Source organism: Natrix helvetica, assembly GCF_964273705.1.
Source record: "Natrix helvetica genome assembly, chromosome: 1".
Lineage (NCBI taxonomy): Eukaryota > Metazoa > Chordata > Lepidosauria > Squamata > Natricidae > Natrix > Natrix helvetica.
The window spans coordinates 20,757,284-20,774,827 of record NC_138548.1 but is presented as its reverse complement, the minus strand read 5'-3'; the positions used below and the strand labels follow the sequence as shown (position 1 = coordinate 20,774,827).

General features: G+C 40.7%; 1 protein-coding gene across 1 annotated transcript in view; it reads right to left on the bottom strand.

The window, feature by feature from the left end:
* Positions 1 to 2,762: 2,762 nt before the first annotated feature.
* Positions 2,763 to 17,544, bottom strand: part of INSR (insulin receptor) — a 101,777-nt gene continuing 86,995 nt past the window's right edge. Inside the window, exons 11-21 of the mRNA XM_081970517.1 lie at positions 16,006 to 16,283; positions 15,739 to 15,881; positions 14,923 to 15,082; positions 14,540 to 14,639; positions 13,991 to 14,058; positions 12,473 to 12,702; positions 7,998 to 8,108; positions 7,727 to 7,886; positions 7,357 to 7,486; positions 6,973 to 7,107; positions 2,763 to 6,525 (exon numbers count right to left, since the gene is read on the bottom strand). Coding sequence (XP_081826643.1) covers positions 6,171 to 6,525; positions 6,973 to 7,107; positions 7,357 to 7,486; positions 7,727 to 7,886; positions 7,998 to 8,108; positions 12,473 to 12,702; positions 13,991 to 14,058; positions 14,540 to 14,639; positions 14,923 to 15,082; positions 15,739 to 15,881; positions 16,006 to 16,283 — 1,870 coding nt within the window. The 3' untranslated portion in view covers positions 2,763 to 6,170. The remainder of the gene's footprint in view (positions 6,526 to 6,972; positions 7,108 to 7,356; positions 7,487 to 7,726; positions 7,887 to 7,997; positions 8,109 to 12,472; positions 12,703 to 13,990; positions 14,059 to 14,539; positions 14,640 to 14,922; positions 15,083 to 15,738; positions 15,882 to 16,005; positions 16,284 to 17,544) is intronic.

Here is a 17,544-nt window from a genome sequence, read left to right as displayed (position 1 = left end):
CGAGGGGAACCTTTACCTTTAAGTTGAGGGTTACCTGTGTTAGATTTATGTTGTGCCTTTTCTCCAGATCAAAGTGGTGTACATCCTCCAGTTTTTTTCTACAACCACCACCTTGTGAAATAGGTTGGGCTGAGACAGAGAATGACAAAGTCGATGGGGTGGATTTGAATTTGGGCCTCTTTGGTCTTAGGCCAATACTTTAATTGCTATACCACGTTGGCCTACTTAGCAGGTCTCTGCTGCAACAGACCAAGTTAATTAACTTCCATAGGGAGAGCAATTAAGTAATTTTAAGCACACTCTTTTTATGTTCCGCCTCTTATGCAACCATTGCAACTTCAAATGCAACATGTTTGGTTAGCGGCTCTCATTTACAACTATTAACACACATAAAGCAAAGAACAAGCAAGATGAATGGCCTCAGGATCTCCTCTTCCTGGAAGCATATCTTTGAAACAGTTCATTAGCCAAGGTATATAATTAATGTAATTTACATTTTAAAAATGCAGATAGCAGTGCCAGTTCATTAGAAATGTAATCAGAACTGCCAGTCATATAATGCCTTCATTAGAATGTAGCACAGTGAAGTGAAGAAGCTTCCAAATTTCCAGAATTATTTAAGCAGAAAGAGAGAAAAAACAAGTACTTGAAGGATGTAATTGCAGAAAAGCCCTAGATTCAAGTTCTGTTCAAAACAACAACATTGCTGTTGTTTTGCTCTAGCAACAAAATGCCACCATCTCATCTATGGCCCAAGACATGTTTTTGTCTCTGACTTCCTTTTTTCTTTGCTTAATCTTCCTTTAAAAACAGTTCTGGACTTCAACGTTTGTTTTCTAACAAGTTAGTTATGAAATAAAGTTCAAAACCACGTTTATGTGGCACTTACCCAGAATATCTGCCCCATGGCTTCTCCGCCTTGAAAGTCTCCCTGTACCACTTATTTCTCCTCAGGCATTCAAAATAAACTTGGTGGCAAAAGCCAGTCCACACACTCACTGAAGAACAATAGCTTTAAACACAACACTTCCTTTTTCCTTGGGCAACATCTGCCGTCTTACTCTCCTCCCAAGGTTGATTCATTCACTTCTCACAAGTCATATTTCGCACTAATTTTGTGGCTGGATGCTATGATGAGTTTGGACACTAGCATTAGTGTAAGTATGGCATCTTAGCCACCTTTATCTTATGTGACACCCATCTAAGGGCAAGGAAGGAAATTAACAACAAAGAAATTGGCATGACATTGAAATGAAAAACAGGGTGTTTTCTTGATCTAAATTCACACTCCCCAGATCAGATGTCAAGGGTAAAACAATTGCCAAGGGATCCCTTTTAACTAAACAAACCAAAGTAGCCACATTTCCAGCTCTAGCCAAGAAAACCATGAAGATTGGGATACCAAAATCCTGTGGGAACAGGACCCCCCCCCCCCAAAAAAAAAAGTTTTTTTAATCAAATATAACTAGCCTCAACTTTGCATCAAGCCATTGTTGGAAGGTTTCAAATCTTCCTTTGCTAGGTTTGAATTTCCCGCCGGGAAGCGTGAAAAATAATTTGAGCGGAACAGCTGCGTGGAAGCCAGATATTTTGTTTTTTCAGGAAGGAGGTACAAGCAGCAAGATACAAGCAGCAAGGACACCGTTCCTGGGCTAGCTACTAAACTGGGATTGACTAGATATTTTATACTCTTTTTACCTTCAAAGTCTGCTATATTTTTTGTAGCTTTGTGCTAATGATTCTGGCTTTTACGTGATTCCTGTGTTAATGGTTTCATTCCTGCTTTGCTCTTTGATTGGCAAGGAGGTGTTTGCTAGTTTGTGTTTGTAATTTTAACTTTATTTGCTCCAAGTATGTTTCCCAAAACTGATACGACCTTAATAACCTGTCTTCAGCACCTTTTTTCTTCCTTCCTTGTCATCCTGACCTGTCTTTAGCACCTTTTGCTTCCCCTTTGTTACCTAGCCCATTTTCTTTTAGTGGTGGTAAATTCCTCCCATTTCCTTCCTACACCATCTTTAAAGAAATACAAAGGCAAGGAAATGGGATGAATGGGGGGAATGTGGAGAATGCTGGCCAGCCTTCAAATGAAACATCCTGAAAGCATATTCAAATGTAAAGGAACTTCTATGAGAATGTCTTTAGGGTTAAAATGCTTTACATCTCCAGCTAGAAATTGCTGTAAATTCCACACAGCTTTTTCTACTCTTAAAAGAATAAAGCATACTAAAAAGCAAAGACATCACCCTGCCAACAAAAGTGCCTATAGTCAAAGCTATGGTTTTCCCAGTTGCAATGTATGGCTGTGAAAATTGGACCATAAGAAAGGCTGAGTGCCAAAGAATGGAGGCCTTTGAACTCTGGTGCTGGAGAAGACTCCTGTGAGTCCCTTGGACTGCATGGCAATCAAACCGGTCAGTCCTAGAGGAGATCAACCCTGACTGCTCTTTAGAAGGCCAGGCCCTGAAGAGGAAACTCAAATACTCTGACCACCTAATGAGAAGGAAGGAGTCACTGGAGAAGAGCCTAATGCTGGGAAAGATTGAGGGCAAAAGAAGAAGGGGATGACAGAAAATGAGGTGGCTGGATGGAGTCACCAAAGCAGTCGGCATGAGCTTAAATGAACTCCAGAGGATGGTAGAGGACAGGAAGGCCTGGAGGAGCTTTGTCCATGGGGCTGCGATGGGTTGGACACAACTTTGCAACTAACAAAACAAAAAGAATAGATGCCAGTGAACAAAAAGGACAAAAGGAGTCATCTGTTAGATATATCCTTGGATAATTTATTCAGAATTTATTTATTTTTTTAATATAAACAGTTAATTGTTTAATATTTTACACACAGCAAATTTTCACTTTTATATTCAAAGATACTCTCTGTACATATCACTGCTCGGCTCTTATATGAAAGCACTGAAAAAATAAATCAAGTGAGTATAGTCTCTATTTTTTTTTTTCAAAACCATGGCACATGTTGATCCTTTATTTTAAAACAAGAGGCTTTTTTTAATAGATATATATATATAAAAACCCAACAATCAAAAACTGTGTTCTGTGATCATATACACACATAAACTGGGAAGAAGTTGACTGGCTTCTAAGGCAACCTTTTTGCTATGCCTACAAGAAGAGCAGAAATCCTCTTCGGGGGATGGTTGAATCTGCTCGTGCTCTCCTCCCTCAAAGACTCAAAGCACTGGCATGGTTCATGTTCTCAAATCACAGGGATGCTAGTTCAGACTCCTCCGGGTAAGGATATCCAGTGGGATATATAAACGTTTTCTAGAAATGCTTGTTTTAGGATTTTAAGACAACTCATCTGTTTTTAATTTCTCATCACCCCACCCCACCCCCAGCCCCCAAAGTCAATAAAGCAATTGTGTAGGTGAGATGATCACTCCCAAATGTCAGGAGAACATTGTTTTGCTTCTCCCCCCCCCCCCCCCCCCCAAAAAAAATATCTAGAAGCACTTCGGGAAGAAAGAGGGAAGTGAAAAGGAGAAAATCCCTGGAGACCATCCTTGTTCTTTCATGCCAACTAATTGGGGAAACAGATGGGACTAAAATATAAGAAGAGCTACACACCATCTCCTCTAGCCTTCAAGGCTTGGGTTCAGAACACTGACAAGTTCAAGAGTTTAAGGTCTTAACATAGATTGAAACCCAAACTCCTAAAATTTGCTTTTTAAAAAATATAATGATAACACGATCCTTTTGGTGTTTTAATTTTTCATAAAAATTCACATTATAAGGAGAAAAAAAATTAAAAGCTTATGTAAAACGCAGGAAAACTAAAGATAAAGAAAGCTTCTGGTGAGGTCCTTTTCCAACAGACGAACAGATTCATCTTGCACTGAAGAGCACTTGAAATGTGAAGTTGGAACTTCAGAGATATAAATGATTTAAGACAGAGCCCACATACTTATGGGGCAAACTGGGGGGAAGGCCTGGGCAGGCAACAAAAAGGTTAAAGTGCAGTGGAGATTAGGGAGACACCATCCGAAAACTAAATTCAGAAGCTTCTTCTGAACTTCATAACCTAGAGAGGAGTACTTACAAACACATAATCTATACTGATGGGGACTGAAATACATAATCTTCACTGATGGAGAAACAAACGAAGATGGCATTGCCACACATGTAGAAAGAATACATCCTTTCTAACCAGTAAACTTTACAAATATGCCATCCTCCTCTGCTTCCCTTTTAAAAATTCATTTTCTAGCAGTCTTTGGGCCTACAGGATTTTAAAAGTGGGCAAGAGAAATTCCCAATGGACTACAGTACAGACCCTCCAAGCCCCACATATTCTCCAGAAGTTAATTGCTGAGCATCTATTGTTTTGGGACCAACAAGGCTTCCTTTCCTTGGAGGTTACCAACTCGGGCATTGGTTGACCACTGATGGATAAACCTCGGAAAATCTACTTTCTTCCACACAGTTCTTCCACAGAAGCTTGAGTGCAGATCTGAGGAAGGCACCTGCGTTGCTTCTGTTCATTTTATGCAAAGGTGTGCAAGTAAACTGGGGACAGACAGTGTGCCACTGGATATTTACTCTCTGGCCCCATCATACACTGTGCTTACTAAGCAGAAATGGCAGGAGAAAGCCAAGGGGAAGAACACAACCACTGACTCAAAAGGCTGAGTGTGGAGGTTCCAGAGCTCAATTTACATGATCACTTTGCGAGCAAGAAGGAGCTGGTTCTGATTCCTTTTTCCCTCCCTTAGCTAGAGCATTTTCTAGTTGAGAGATGATGTAGCTTTTCTCTGGTTAGGCCACATACTGAAACGACCCCCACAAATTGGGAAGAGGAAGATTAACAGAGACCAGTAAAATGTAGGCAGGCTCCACGTAACTTTCAGAGCTAAGAGACCTCCGTCAGAGCTGCTAAGGCTTGATTTTCACCATTGGTGACCAACTGTTTCAGAATTCATATAACGGTGGGTTTGTGAAATATTTTTAAAAATTAATGTGCACATGTCACTCTATTATTTGAATATTAAAGTACAGGTTTGTGCACTATATCTCCTAGCACTTACACACTTAAGGCCCCTTAAAGACCAAACAAGCAAGCTCCTCCTCTTTTCCCCTTCACAGGGCAAAAGCTAAACAAACAAACAAACAAACAAGATCGAGGAAGGTGTCAATAATTTATATGGTGGGTCACTATCTATGATTTAAATATGTCACAACAAACATATACACTTAATGCTAACCAGACAGAGCTCTAGAGTCATGAGGCAGGTCGGTAAGAGGCAGGGGAGAGAATTTGGCTTGTGTTGCCTTGTTTAGTCTTGCAATGTCTCACAAAACCCTAAACAGAATATTGGCTACCACTTTGGCTACCTCGTTTTGCTGAATGGCAGAGGAGATGCAATCCCCCCAAAGAGTTCTTCAGTATAAAAATAATGTATTTAAAATTCATTCGTGTCAAGAGGAATTTGGGCCAGGCGGGAAGGACAGGGACACCCTCTCACCTCTGTGGTTAGATAATAAAACTATTATGTACAAAAGGACTTATCCATTTTCACCTCTACCTCCATACGCACACACATACACATTCAGGGCACACGTACTAGTTAGTTAATCCATTAAGAAGAAAAGCAGCAGCTGTTGGTCAAATCAAAGGAAAAAAGACAGACCATATTCCACACACATCCTGAAGATCCTTCAGTCTTTTTTTTTTTTTTTTAAATGCTAAAATCCCGAAAGAGGCTCTCCAGAGAGGCTGGCAGAAGAGAAGAGCTTCAGGCTCTGCTTGGGAAAGATCCAGTCCAAGGCTCCCTTTCCTGCAGTAGTAGAGAGAACCCCCAGTTCCTCTGCTCAGAACAAGGGCAGACAGGAGTTCTCTTTTCTGACGTGTCGTCGTGTGGAATCACTTCCATTCTCAAAATCAAGAGTTGCACGAAGGAGATCAGCAGCCACAGAATTGTCCATTTGTTTCACAGATAAAAGTCCGCTGACAGCAAGTGAATTGTTGCACCAAAAAAGAAGAAGAAGAGAACAGAACACACACAAGAAGACACCCTTCCCCTATTCCCAAATGGTCATTCTGCTTTTTGATGATTAAAAATCTGAATAGAAAGTGAGTCGGTGTGTCTCAAATGCTGTACCAGCAATACTGCAAGTCCTGAGATTTGTATCATGAGGGAAAGCCAAGGGGGCTATTAGGATGGGCTTGAGTGAGGCATGGAGAGGATACGGCCATTCTTCTTGCCACCATTCATGTGAGTGTAAGGGATGTGCTCTTCATAGTTTCCTTTGAACCCTAGAGAGGGTCCATTGTCCCGCCCGAGGATCTCATCCCGCTGAGAGTAAGAGGCCGGGTCAAGAGGGATGCTCTCCATGTTTTCAAAGTCCAGCTCATACTCTTCGGTCTCCGGTGGCTTATTCTCCTCACTGTAGAAAAATGAGACTTCTCGGAAAGTCAGGTGGAGATCCTCCTTCAGCATTTCAATGATCTCGATGAAGGTGGGGCGCATCTTGGGATTGTACTGCCAACACATCTGCATGAGGTTGTGGCTGGAATTGCAAAGAAACTAGGTTAAGGTTTTCTCCAACAAATACATTCAGGCTCTTGCTTCCAGCCCCAATTAAAAGATAAAAGGTTTCCTCACTGGAGTGGAGGTTTCTTTTTCTCTCTCTATTGAACGCTCGCGTTGCAGAGGAGGAATCTGCACATAACCTTTTCTCACTTGGATTGGAAAAATAACCTAAAAGTACATTTCTTCTTCCGCCCCCTTTACAGCTGAAGAAACTAGGGAGGGTTTCTTCTGAGCCGCTGGCCCTGCTCACATTCCTGTTGTGGGCTAAATTACCTTTTATCTGTTTGGTTGAGTCCTATCTCCCAAGATCATTCCTACACACCCCCAAAGCTTTCTGCAGCTACGCATTAGACTACAGTCCACTATGCGCAGTTCCTTAGCCTTTATATTTTTGCAAAAACAGACTTTGACTCCCGATACTTACAGTCTCTCTGCACAGTTTTCTGGCCATTCGAGGCAACCTCCATCCATGACAAACTTGAGGACCTGCTCATTGGAGAGTCCTTGGTAAGGCTGCTCTGCTAAACTGCTGATCTCCCAAAGGACAACGCCAAAAGACCTGCAGGAAAGAGGAAGGAAGGAATGCAAGATACTGAAGAGATTCTTCGTGCCACCCACAGAACTGCTGAAAGGAGGGCAAGTAAACAAGAAGAATGTAGTCCCCTTGTGTCAGCTTGATCACAGGCAGGTATCAATGCCTCTCTTGTTTTTTCTACTCTAGTTAAAGTCAAGCAGCTAGTCCAAAGAGAGAGGATAGCAACAGGATTAGGACCTGCTGACCGACTTGAAGCAACAGGTATCTTCTTACCACACATCTGAACAGGCTGTGAAGACACCATCCTTCAATGACTCTGGAGCCATCCAGCGCACAGGCAGCAAACCCTTTCCTCCTTTGCGGTAATAATCTGTCTCATAGATATCTCTGGTCATGCCAAAGTCTGAAGAAAAAAGAATGTTGTACTCAGATATTAATTTGGAAAACAGCTACAGCTTCAAGCAGTAACATGGGAAAGATGTTGAATTCCTATCAGGAATTTTATCGGAGCCATTAGCTGCAAGTTGCCCTGGAACTGTTATTAATTCACCGATTCACTAATCCTACCAAATCCAATTAACAACCACCCAAAATCAATCCCTTATTTCCATAAGAATCTGAGCATTCTGCAAGGTGACCATACCTCCGATTTTGACTGTGAAATCTTCAGCCACCATACAGTTTCGTGCTGCCAAATCTCTATGGACGAATTTCTTGGCATTCAGATAAGCCATGCCATCAGCAATCTCACCAGCCATTTGAATCATCTCTTGGAGAGTTGGAGGGGGACGCCCAGGGTTATTCTGAAAGTCGAGCCAAAACAATTATTAGCCATTGGGATACAAACCCAATCTCCTTTTCATCTTTCCCATTTCCTCATTTCTGTCCACGAATCAGTCACGCCAAACTCTTACCTCTGCATCTGGCCGTAAAGACCTCAAATAGCTTTTCATGTCTCCATGTGCCATCAGCTCCATAACTACTAGTGTTGGTTGCCCTTTTGATACTACACCTAAGAGACGAACCTAATGAAAGAAGTAAGAAGAAAGGCCCATTTTAAGACACACTTAGTGAGTTGCATTAGATTCCAATGGGATTCTAGGACAATTCAATGTGCTGGTATTTACCTATAAATAATTTCATAGCACAGGTCATTTGTGGGACTGCCTATTTCCATTATTATTTCTGCTTGTGGCACATTGTCTGACAGGAAGGCAGGCTTCAGATGTCTTGTATTAAACCATGTCATCTAAAGGGATCCAGAAATGGCTCCTCTGCCATGGTGCCTACCCTATGAAGCAGCCTATTTCCAGAAATGTAGGTGGCCCTGACTGGCCACTGATGGCCTTTTGCAACATAATAAAGATCTGGTTCTTCTATCCGGATAATGGCCCAGGCTGCCTAATAAACCTCTCTTAGTGCTGTGGCTGCATCTATTTTTCTTAGTCACCCATAGGATAATAATTGTTTAGCTGGCCAGAGTCATGTTATGAGTGAGCGGTAACAACAGAAGTATGAAGAAGAAGAGGAGGAGGAGGAGGAGGAGGAGATATAATGTTCCAAGAGTAAAAGAGAATCTTGTAATGTGTTTCAAAACCAAAGAGGACTTTTGTTATTGTTGAAGAAAATAAACCCATTGGTCCTTTCTATGTTGGCATTGTTGCAATTCTCCAAAGTTCAAAGCATTCTGGAGTGTTTCCTTCCTTGCTGTGGTTTTAAATAATTTCACCAAGAACCTTCTCAACACAAAAGATAAAGATTTCCCCAGCCCAGTTGTTTCCAAATCCAGGGGTGGTGCTCATCTTTGTTTCTTAGCTGAAGGAGCCAGCATTGTCTGAAGATATTTCTGTGGTTGGGGAGTGAGCTGACATCGTGACGATACGACGTGCGATCTTGGAGCTCCAAGATCGCAGTCGATATTTCTGCCACTGGATGGTCCTTTTGGACCTAAACCATTCCGAAAGACGTTGATAGAGAGAGTATGTCCTGCTGATCTCAGGGACACCACAAAGTCCCTGATTGATCCAGGTGAAGCTCTTTTTTCCGATGACAGAAACCCAACCCTGAAGCTGCTAAAGTTGGGACAGCTCCAGAATGGAAAGAAAACGGAAGAGAAAGTATGTCGGATTGGTGAGGAAATTTTATTATGAAAAGAGACTACCCAAAGAAAATTAAAACTAAATTAAAATTGAAGACAAAAGAAAACAAGTGGCAAAATTAAGTTATATTAAACCTAGTGTGTTATCCTTTTTTAAATTTCTCTTTTTACAAATGGAGGTTCTGCAAATGTTTCCTATTTTTTAAATTGGAAGGCTGTTTTTCTTCTTCTACTTTTTCTTCTTTATTTTTTCTATATATACTTGTGGATTAAAAATTTTTTTTTTTTTTTACAAAGTTTGATTGGATTGGGGTTTTTTTATTAAGAATTTTTCTCCGTAAGTCTGCTATTTAAAGAGGGCTGTAACAGCAGAGAGAAAAAAAGTAACACTGCCACTTTAAGCTGGAGGCTTGGAAACATTGTTTTTCTCTCTCTTCTCTTTGATCATTAGAGTTATACTTCAAAGCCTTTCAGTTTGTTTATTGAGAGTGATAGTGGAAAGAGCATGGATTGTTTACACAGGTGCTCTTTTGGAGTTTCTATTAGTAGTTGGACTGCAGTGAAGACAAAGCCTTGACCTGAAAGACTATAATGAACTTGTTTGGAATACAATAAAAGCCTTGAATGCTATAGTGGCAGTGTTTATAAGTTGGAAGGATGGCACAACATGAAAAAGAAACACTAAGATTGCAAATGATTATGTTTAAAATTCATAAAATATTAGTAATAACAGAGAAAATTGAGATGAGAATGGATGATGCAGCACAAAGAACAGCAAAAAGAGATGGAAAAATTGAGGACATTTATCAAAGGAAGAAAGTTGAGGACAGAATTCCAAAAATTGAAGGAAAAAGGGAACCTCAGACCTCAAAGTAGAGAAGAAGATAAAAGAGAAAATTTGATGGAAGTAAGGAGAAAAATCTTGACTGAAACATCGGTAGTAACCAGATAAGTTGATGAAAGGAACAGACGGAGGGTTTCGACTGCTCATAAGATATACAATGAGCAACAAGCTGTGAAAAGAAGTCCATAAAAGACCCACTAAGAAGACAACCAGAATGTCAGGGCAGCCTCCATCAGATGAAAGAAACCACTCAACTCCGTTTTTCAGAATTAAGAGTACTTTTACTGGTTATGAGTAGAAAGCAGCTAGCAAAGCAAGATCTGAGGCAAAAGCGCACGTAATCATAGATATCAATATGTGACCCAACTCCCTCCCCCTAGTAACCCCAATACCCAGTCCAATCCGGACACCCCACAGGTGTCATGTGGGCTGCAGCTTCAAAACCCATCATCAGGTTGGTATGCTGGACGGTTGGCCTTGGCAGCAATTCCACTATCTGCAGCATGCGCAGTAGATGGTGAGAAAACCACTCCCTTCTTCATTCACTCCTGTGCTTAAGCTTCCCCTCCCAAATACCATATTATCTCCCCCCCTCCCCGTTTCAATGGCAGCCGAAAGCAAGCAGCAAAGCAGAGGCTGACACAGAATATTAATTCCACAAATGACACGAGATATAAAACTGCACTACTACTGGAAAGATACAAGTTGATGTAGGGAAAGTTTATAATAAAAATTAAGTCAAATTTAGTTAAATTTAGAGTATTATATATAGTCATATAAATGCGTAATAATGATAATAATACATATATAGGTACTAGTTTGAGGATATGAAATTTTATATAAACTGCAAATGAGGACTATGAGATGAGATTTAAAAGTATTTGTTATTAAATATAATCAATTTTTATTTAGAATATGTTAGAAAGATGAAATGTTATTGGATGAGGATTTTATGGAATGTTTAGGAGGATTAAATGGAATGCTATTATATAGTTTTACTTCAAACTTAGGATGTTTCATACAAAAGGATGTTAAAGCAATTTATAGTCAAATGAATGTTTAATAATTATAATATTTTTATATAATATATTGGATTGATATGAGAATTTGTTTGAAATGAGTTGATAATTTGTGATCTTACATACATTTGAAAATGAGGACTATGGAAGTGATGCACAAAATCTTTACAACCAAACAACATGCTGTACGTGATTGAAGAAGGTTCTATGTGTTATGTGTTGTTTGTCTTTGTCTGACCAAAAAAGAAAAATATTCTTTTTTTTAAAACAAGAAATGATATATAAAGGTTTTTGGGTTTGCGGAAATACCACCCCAAGAAAATATAAATTAAGAGCTGGAAGAGACACCTGCAGCAATAGAAAAAGAAAGGAAGAGAGGAAATGAGAGGGAAAGGAGGGAAGGAAGAGAGAAGGTGAGGAGAGGAAGATGGAAGGGTGAAGGAGAGAAGGAGAGAGGGTAGGAAGGGGAAGGGGTAGAGAGAAGTAGGGGAGAGGTAAGGGAAGAAGGAAGGGAAAGGAGGAAGGAGGAAGTAGAGAAGGGAAGGAGGGAGAGAAAGGAAGAGAGAAGAAGAGATGAGAAGAAGAGGAGGGAAGGAAGATAGAGAGGAGGAGAGGAAGATGGAAGGGAGAAGGAGAGAAGGTAGGAAGGGGAAGAGGAAGAGAGGAGGAGGGGAGAGGTAAGGGAAGAAGGAAGGGAAAAGAGGAAGGAAGGAAGTAGAGAAGGGAGGGAGGGAGAAAAGGACAGGAGAAGAAGGTGGTGTCAAAATAAGCGAGGGATGGTAAACAAAACAACCCAAATGGAATATTACAATTCTATAAATGGAATGACAAATGTATGTAAAAAAAAGGATAATAATTATGTGAATGTATATATAGAGAACAAAAAGTAAAAAACTGTATTCAAAAAAATATATTTCTGTGGTTATGTGACCAGCATGATTGTACGCCAAGGCGCATGGAAGGCAGTTACCTTCCCACCAAAGGGGAACATATTTATCTACTTGCATTTGCATGCTTTCAAACTTCTAGGCCAGCAGGAGCTGAGGCAGGAACAGGAGCTCACCCCCTTGCACACCGAGTTGTCAGGCTCAGCGTAACACGCCCTCTCAACACAAAGTATATGCTTTATCCTATAACTACAGCAGTTCCAAAGACATTTCTTATTCTAACCAAAACCTCATTGCATCATCTATGCCTTCATAGTTCATATTGAGAAAATCCCACCCCTCAAAAATTAGGAAGTTATGATAAAAACCTCATTGCATCATCTATGTCTTCATAGTTCATACTGAGAAAATCCCCCCCCCAAATTAAGAAGTTATGATAAAGATGCAAAGACTTATTCTCCATGCAAACTGAATAGGACAGGCCTCCCTCCCCCAAACCATAAACATGTGCCAGCAAGTAGCAGCAGCCTCCCCCTCTTACCACGTGGTGGCAGCTGAAACCTTTCATCACAGAAGCTTCGTTGAGGAACTCGATACGCTCACGCAGGCTGGCAGATTCGTTTACTGTCTTGACTGCTACTCGTGTCTCTGGCTCGCCTTTCACAATGTCTTTGGCAATTCCCTCATACACCATGCCAAAGGAGCCTTGTCCCAACTCTTGCAGGAGGGCAATTTTCTCCCGTGGGACCTCCCATTCATCAGGGATGTAAACTGTAGTTTACGGGGTAGAGGGAGAAGCGGAGAAAGGATCAATATACACAAAACTGGCTAATCTCAAACCCAGATAAGAAGGTAGATCGGAACCCCACAATTGGGCTAGGCCCAAACCTCTTCCGAACTAAAGCAAGTTTTCCCTTAGGGCAAGAATTTCCCATGATAAGTTACAATTATTTTTCTCACATTGCTATATCCTAAAGAAGGTTGAACAACCAGAAATGACTATTATCGTCCTGTAAAACTGTCTTCATTACAACTAAGACTTCCAGACAGGTAAATTCTACAGGAACTGAAGGCTATTAATTTTTCCTTCCTTTCTCCTATATTTTAATCAGTTTCCATTTATATATCTATTTCGTTTTTATCCCTTTATTAAATTATTTTTGATAAATAGCTCAAAGCAGCTAACATACCTAATATTCATTCTTCCTACTTTCCCCCCCACAACAACCACCACCTAGTAAGGTGAGCTGGGCTGAGAGAATGACTGACTCAAAGTCACCCAACTGTTTTTCACATCTAAGGTGAGATTAGAATTCAAAAATCTCCTGGTTTTCTGGTCACTTTTTCGGTACAAAAAAAGTAAAGAGTTTCCTTTACACAGCAACTTCCATTTACTTAGAAGACTGTATGTGCTTCCTAGCCAAATTTCCTTCTATGGTGACTTTATAAGCCCTTCTCTGACCCTTTAATCATTTTTTCACAAGGCAGAATCAGAGTTGGAAAGGACTTGTAGGCTATCGAGTCCTTTCCAACCAATCAAGTCCTTCCCCCTTCACATAAGCTTTTACCAAGCCAAGTATCCCCCAGTCTTACAATTGGGGATTGGATTTCTGTTTTCTAGATACAATAAATAATTTTGCATTTGTCCCTCTTAATTTTCACTGTCACTTTTAGCACATTTCTTCAACCAATCCAGCGTTTTGAATTTTGTTGCTGCTTTTACTAAAAAAAAAACATATCCCAATAGTTTTATTCCATATGTAAATTTTGCTGAGAAATTTTCAGCTCTTCATCCAAACCATTAATGAAATGTCGGAAACTACCAGTCTTAGGACCGAATCTGTGGGACTCCACGGGACACCTCACTTTCCATTCTTTAAAGTAAATAGTGAAGAACATCAAGTGCTATCACAAATTATCTTAGGTTCCCACTTACTGTCATTGTACTTAAATACGAAATACAACTTATGGGGAACAACAACTTTTTCAAAATGTTGAAACATTTGGTCACAACCTCTGGGGGGAAAAAGTCAACAGTCAAAACCAAGCTGCCTCTCACCGTCACTGGCACTGAGATACTCTGGATTAGAAGATGCATAGAGTGGTCCTGTTGGTCCTTCTGTTTGCCTGAAAAAGGAGGGAAGTAAGACCATTTATCATGAAACATTTGCTACTGGCAAAGCAGCTGTTTCAACAGTAATATAGGGATTAGGAGAAAAAACAACAACCAATAATTATATTTAAAACAGAAGGCTACCATGCCAGTCATAGGAAACATTCCAAAGCCCATAGATTAATAATTTTTAGAATCCAGATGAAATTTAGCGGTTTGGAATCATAGACCCAACACCAGAAGGGAGGTAGAGTTTTCGACATAATAAAGAAGAATGTATAACCAATATGTTTAAAAAACAAGAAATCAAACATACCAACAAAATTATTACTGATGAGAGGGAAGAAGCTATTCACGCATGCATATTTTCCTGTCAGCAGCAACTAAGTACAGATTAAATTTAACTAAGTCTGTTATGGATAGTCAGTTGATTTGTATCTCAATGCATTGTTAAAGGATGATATTTTTCTGAAAAGACAGCCAAGACACACTTACCTTTTTTTAACAAAGGCGTAAGCTCCTCCAATAAACATGATTAAAAAGACAGCGAAAATGATTGGAACAATGATGGCTACAAGATTGGTGGGAGCATTCACTAGAGTTAAAAAAGAAATAAAGTGTATAGTACAATGTAAGACAGGATCTTGGACTTTCCTCCCAGTCCGTGTTTCATAACCTCCAATACAACTATTTCTGAAGATTAGTCTGATGTCAGAGCTAATCTTTCCTGGTGGCCACGTTCTCTCATAGGATAGGACACGAGAAGGCACAACGCACTGGAGGCAGGGATGAGGCCCAGCCATTTCTTCATGCTCCTGCTATCTCCCCCACCCAACAAGTAATTAGAAACTCAGCGCGCCAAGAAATTTGGATCTTACAATAATCAGAAATGTAAAAGTAGATGGGTTCTGTCCAGGACCCATTTCCAGCCAAGGAAGTAGCTCGGATGCGCACACTGTAGTTGCCAGGTTGCAGCCCTTGCAGCCTGAAGCCCTGGTCATTGGAGAACCGTCGACGAGACACACAAGAGCGTTGTTCCTAAAGGGTAGGAGAGAGACAATTGGGTGTTCTCTTGCCCAAGAGAGGTGCCACATGAACTAAAGAAGAGCTACATGTGGGAAATGTGTTCTGCGCATCCCAACAAAGAAACTGTGGGCAGTCGTGTAATGCAGGATGAATAAGTAATGATGTGCAGTACAACTCATCCCACAACAGAGTTCTAATTTCTCAGGGCTGGGGTCAGGTACAGTTAGAACTAAGAGATGAGTGTGCATGCTCTTTCTCTCTTATACACATAGATGTTACAGTGAAAGACAGAAATCTGGTGAATGTCGACATTCACCGGTGAATGTCAACACATACCAAATACGTAGGGTTAGGGTTAGGGTTAGGGTTAGGGTTTCAACATTCACATAGTCGCTTGGTGTATGTCCGAAATATTTGCTAAATACCCTTATTTATGACTTACACTAAATACCTAACCCTAACTCTAACCCTAACCCTACGTATTTGGTATGTGTTGACATTCACCGGTGAAAGTCGACATTCACCAATTTCTGTCTTTCACAGTAACATAGACACAGAGAAAGAGAGCTGTTTCACGAGGAAAAGTCCACTAGACCTCAATCCCCCTTCTTCCTAAAATGTTATACAAAAGCACCCAAGGAAAGAAGAGCAAAGGGCTGAAGGTTCACCTCTGAGTCTCCAAGGCGTCCATAGTTTACTTCATAGAGGATGATCAGGCCATTTGGCGCTTTTGGCTCCTGCCACTTTAAGTGGACTATGTTTTTGTCTATTAACACATGAGTCACAGGTCCAACAATGTCATCTGCTTTGGCTAATAGATAAAGAACAGAAGGAGAGGGGAAAAAGCCAATCAGTGCAAATTAGCAAGCCTGCTTCGTGCTTTGTCTTGTAAACATGCTGATTAGATAGGACCCAGTTGGGAAATGCTTTCTCACCTTCTGGCATGGTCCTGGCACTGACGTAGGCTGCAACGCTGCATACTGTTGGAGCTTCACGGTTACAGGCTTGGATCTCAATCCGGTACCCTGTGAAGTGTTGTAAGTTGGAGATGACTACTGACTCCTTGAAAACCAACATCTGAAAAGGCTTCTGTTCCTCTGGGACCTCCGGTGTTGTCGTGGACATGTTTAGCAAGCCCAGCGTGGTTGGAGCCACCATGGTGCTATTAGCAACTCTCCCAAGATCTCGTCGCCTCCTTGATCCTTCTGCTGGCCTACAGATTGAATGACATTTGAAAAGTTAACGGAAGTTCAATGATACAGGGCAGGATCTTTCTTCAGAAGATCCCAAGGTTACATCTTAGTATCTCCAGCTAAAAGGATAGCTTAGCTGAGAAAGGCCTTTCTCTGCTTCTTTGGAGAGTCACTACTAACAGGAGTAGACAGCAGATAATGGATGGTAGAAGACAGCTAAGTGATAAAAGCAGGCTCAGCGCCTAAAAGCATGTTCTACGAAAATAATACACTTGCACCTTGGAATCACAAGATTGGAAAGCTGCTTTTTTAACCAGGGCTGTTGAGTCTTATCTTCCTAGAAATAAGTTTCACATTACTTCTGCGTATTCTTGGAGGAGCGATGGGGACGGATGTAAGGAAAGATGGCTCTGGGGCAACCAATGTTCCCTCTAATTTTTTTTCAGTGTGAGCGGAAAAGTATAGTATTTGAGCAGCACATTTTCATGCCTGAGCATCTGAATTTTTTTCATAGATGTCACCCGACAACAAAATCAGTGTTATTTGAAACTCAATTCTACCATGTAAATATACATTAAGTAAAGAAATCTCCCTATACAGGTAGTCCTCAATCTACGACCCTAATTGAGCCCAAAGTTTCTATTGCTAAGTGAGACATTTGTTAAGTGAGTTTTGCCCCATTTTACAACCTTTCTTGCTACATACAGTTAAGTGAATCACTGCGGTTAAATCAGTAACCTGGTTGTTAAATCAATCTGACTTTCCTACTGACTTTGCTTGGCAGAAGGTTGCAAAAGGTGACCCCAGGACACTGCAACCATCAAAAATATGAGGCAGTTGCAAAAGATCCAAATTTTGATCATGTGGCCATGGGGATGCTGCAATGATCATAAGTGTGAAGAACAGCCGTAAGTCACTTTTTTCAGTGCTGATGTGACTTTAGTCATTAAGTGAACTGTTGTAAGTTGAGGACTACTTGTATTCAAGTTCAATGGATGACTCTCTATGGGAAAAGGACCAAAACTTCCCTCTATCCACATTTTCCATACTATGAATTACTTTATATGCTTTATGCTTTCCCCCTTACTATCCAAGTCTGCAGTGATATTAGCAAGTTATGAATAAATTACCAATTGATGTAGATTAGCAATTGGGGCACATAAAGAAACAAACAAAGAGGGGAGAGGAGGGAGGTGGAGGAAGGAAGGAAGGGAGACACACACACACACAAACACACATACACACAGAGAGAGACAGAGAGACAAAAAAGGAAAGAGGAGA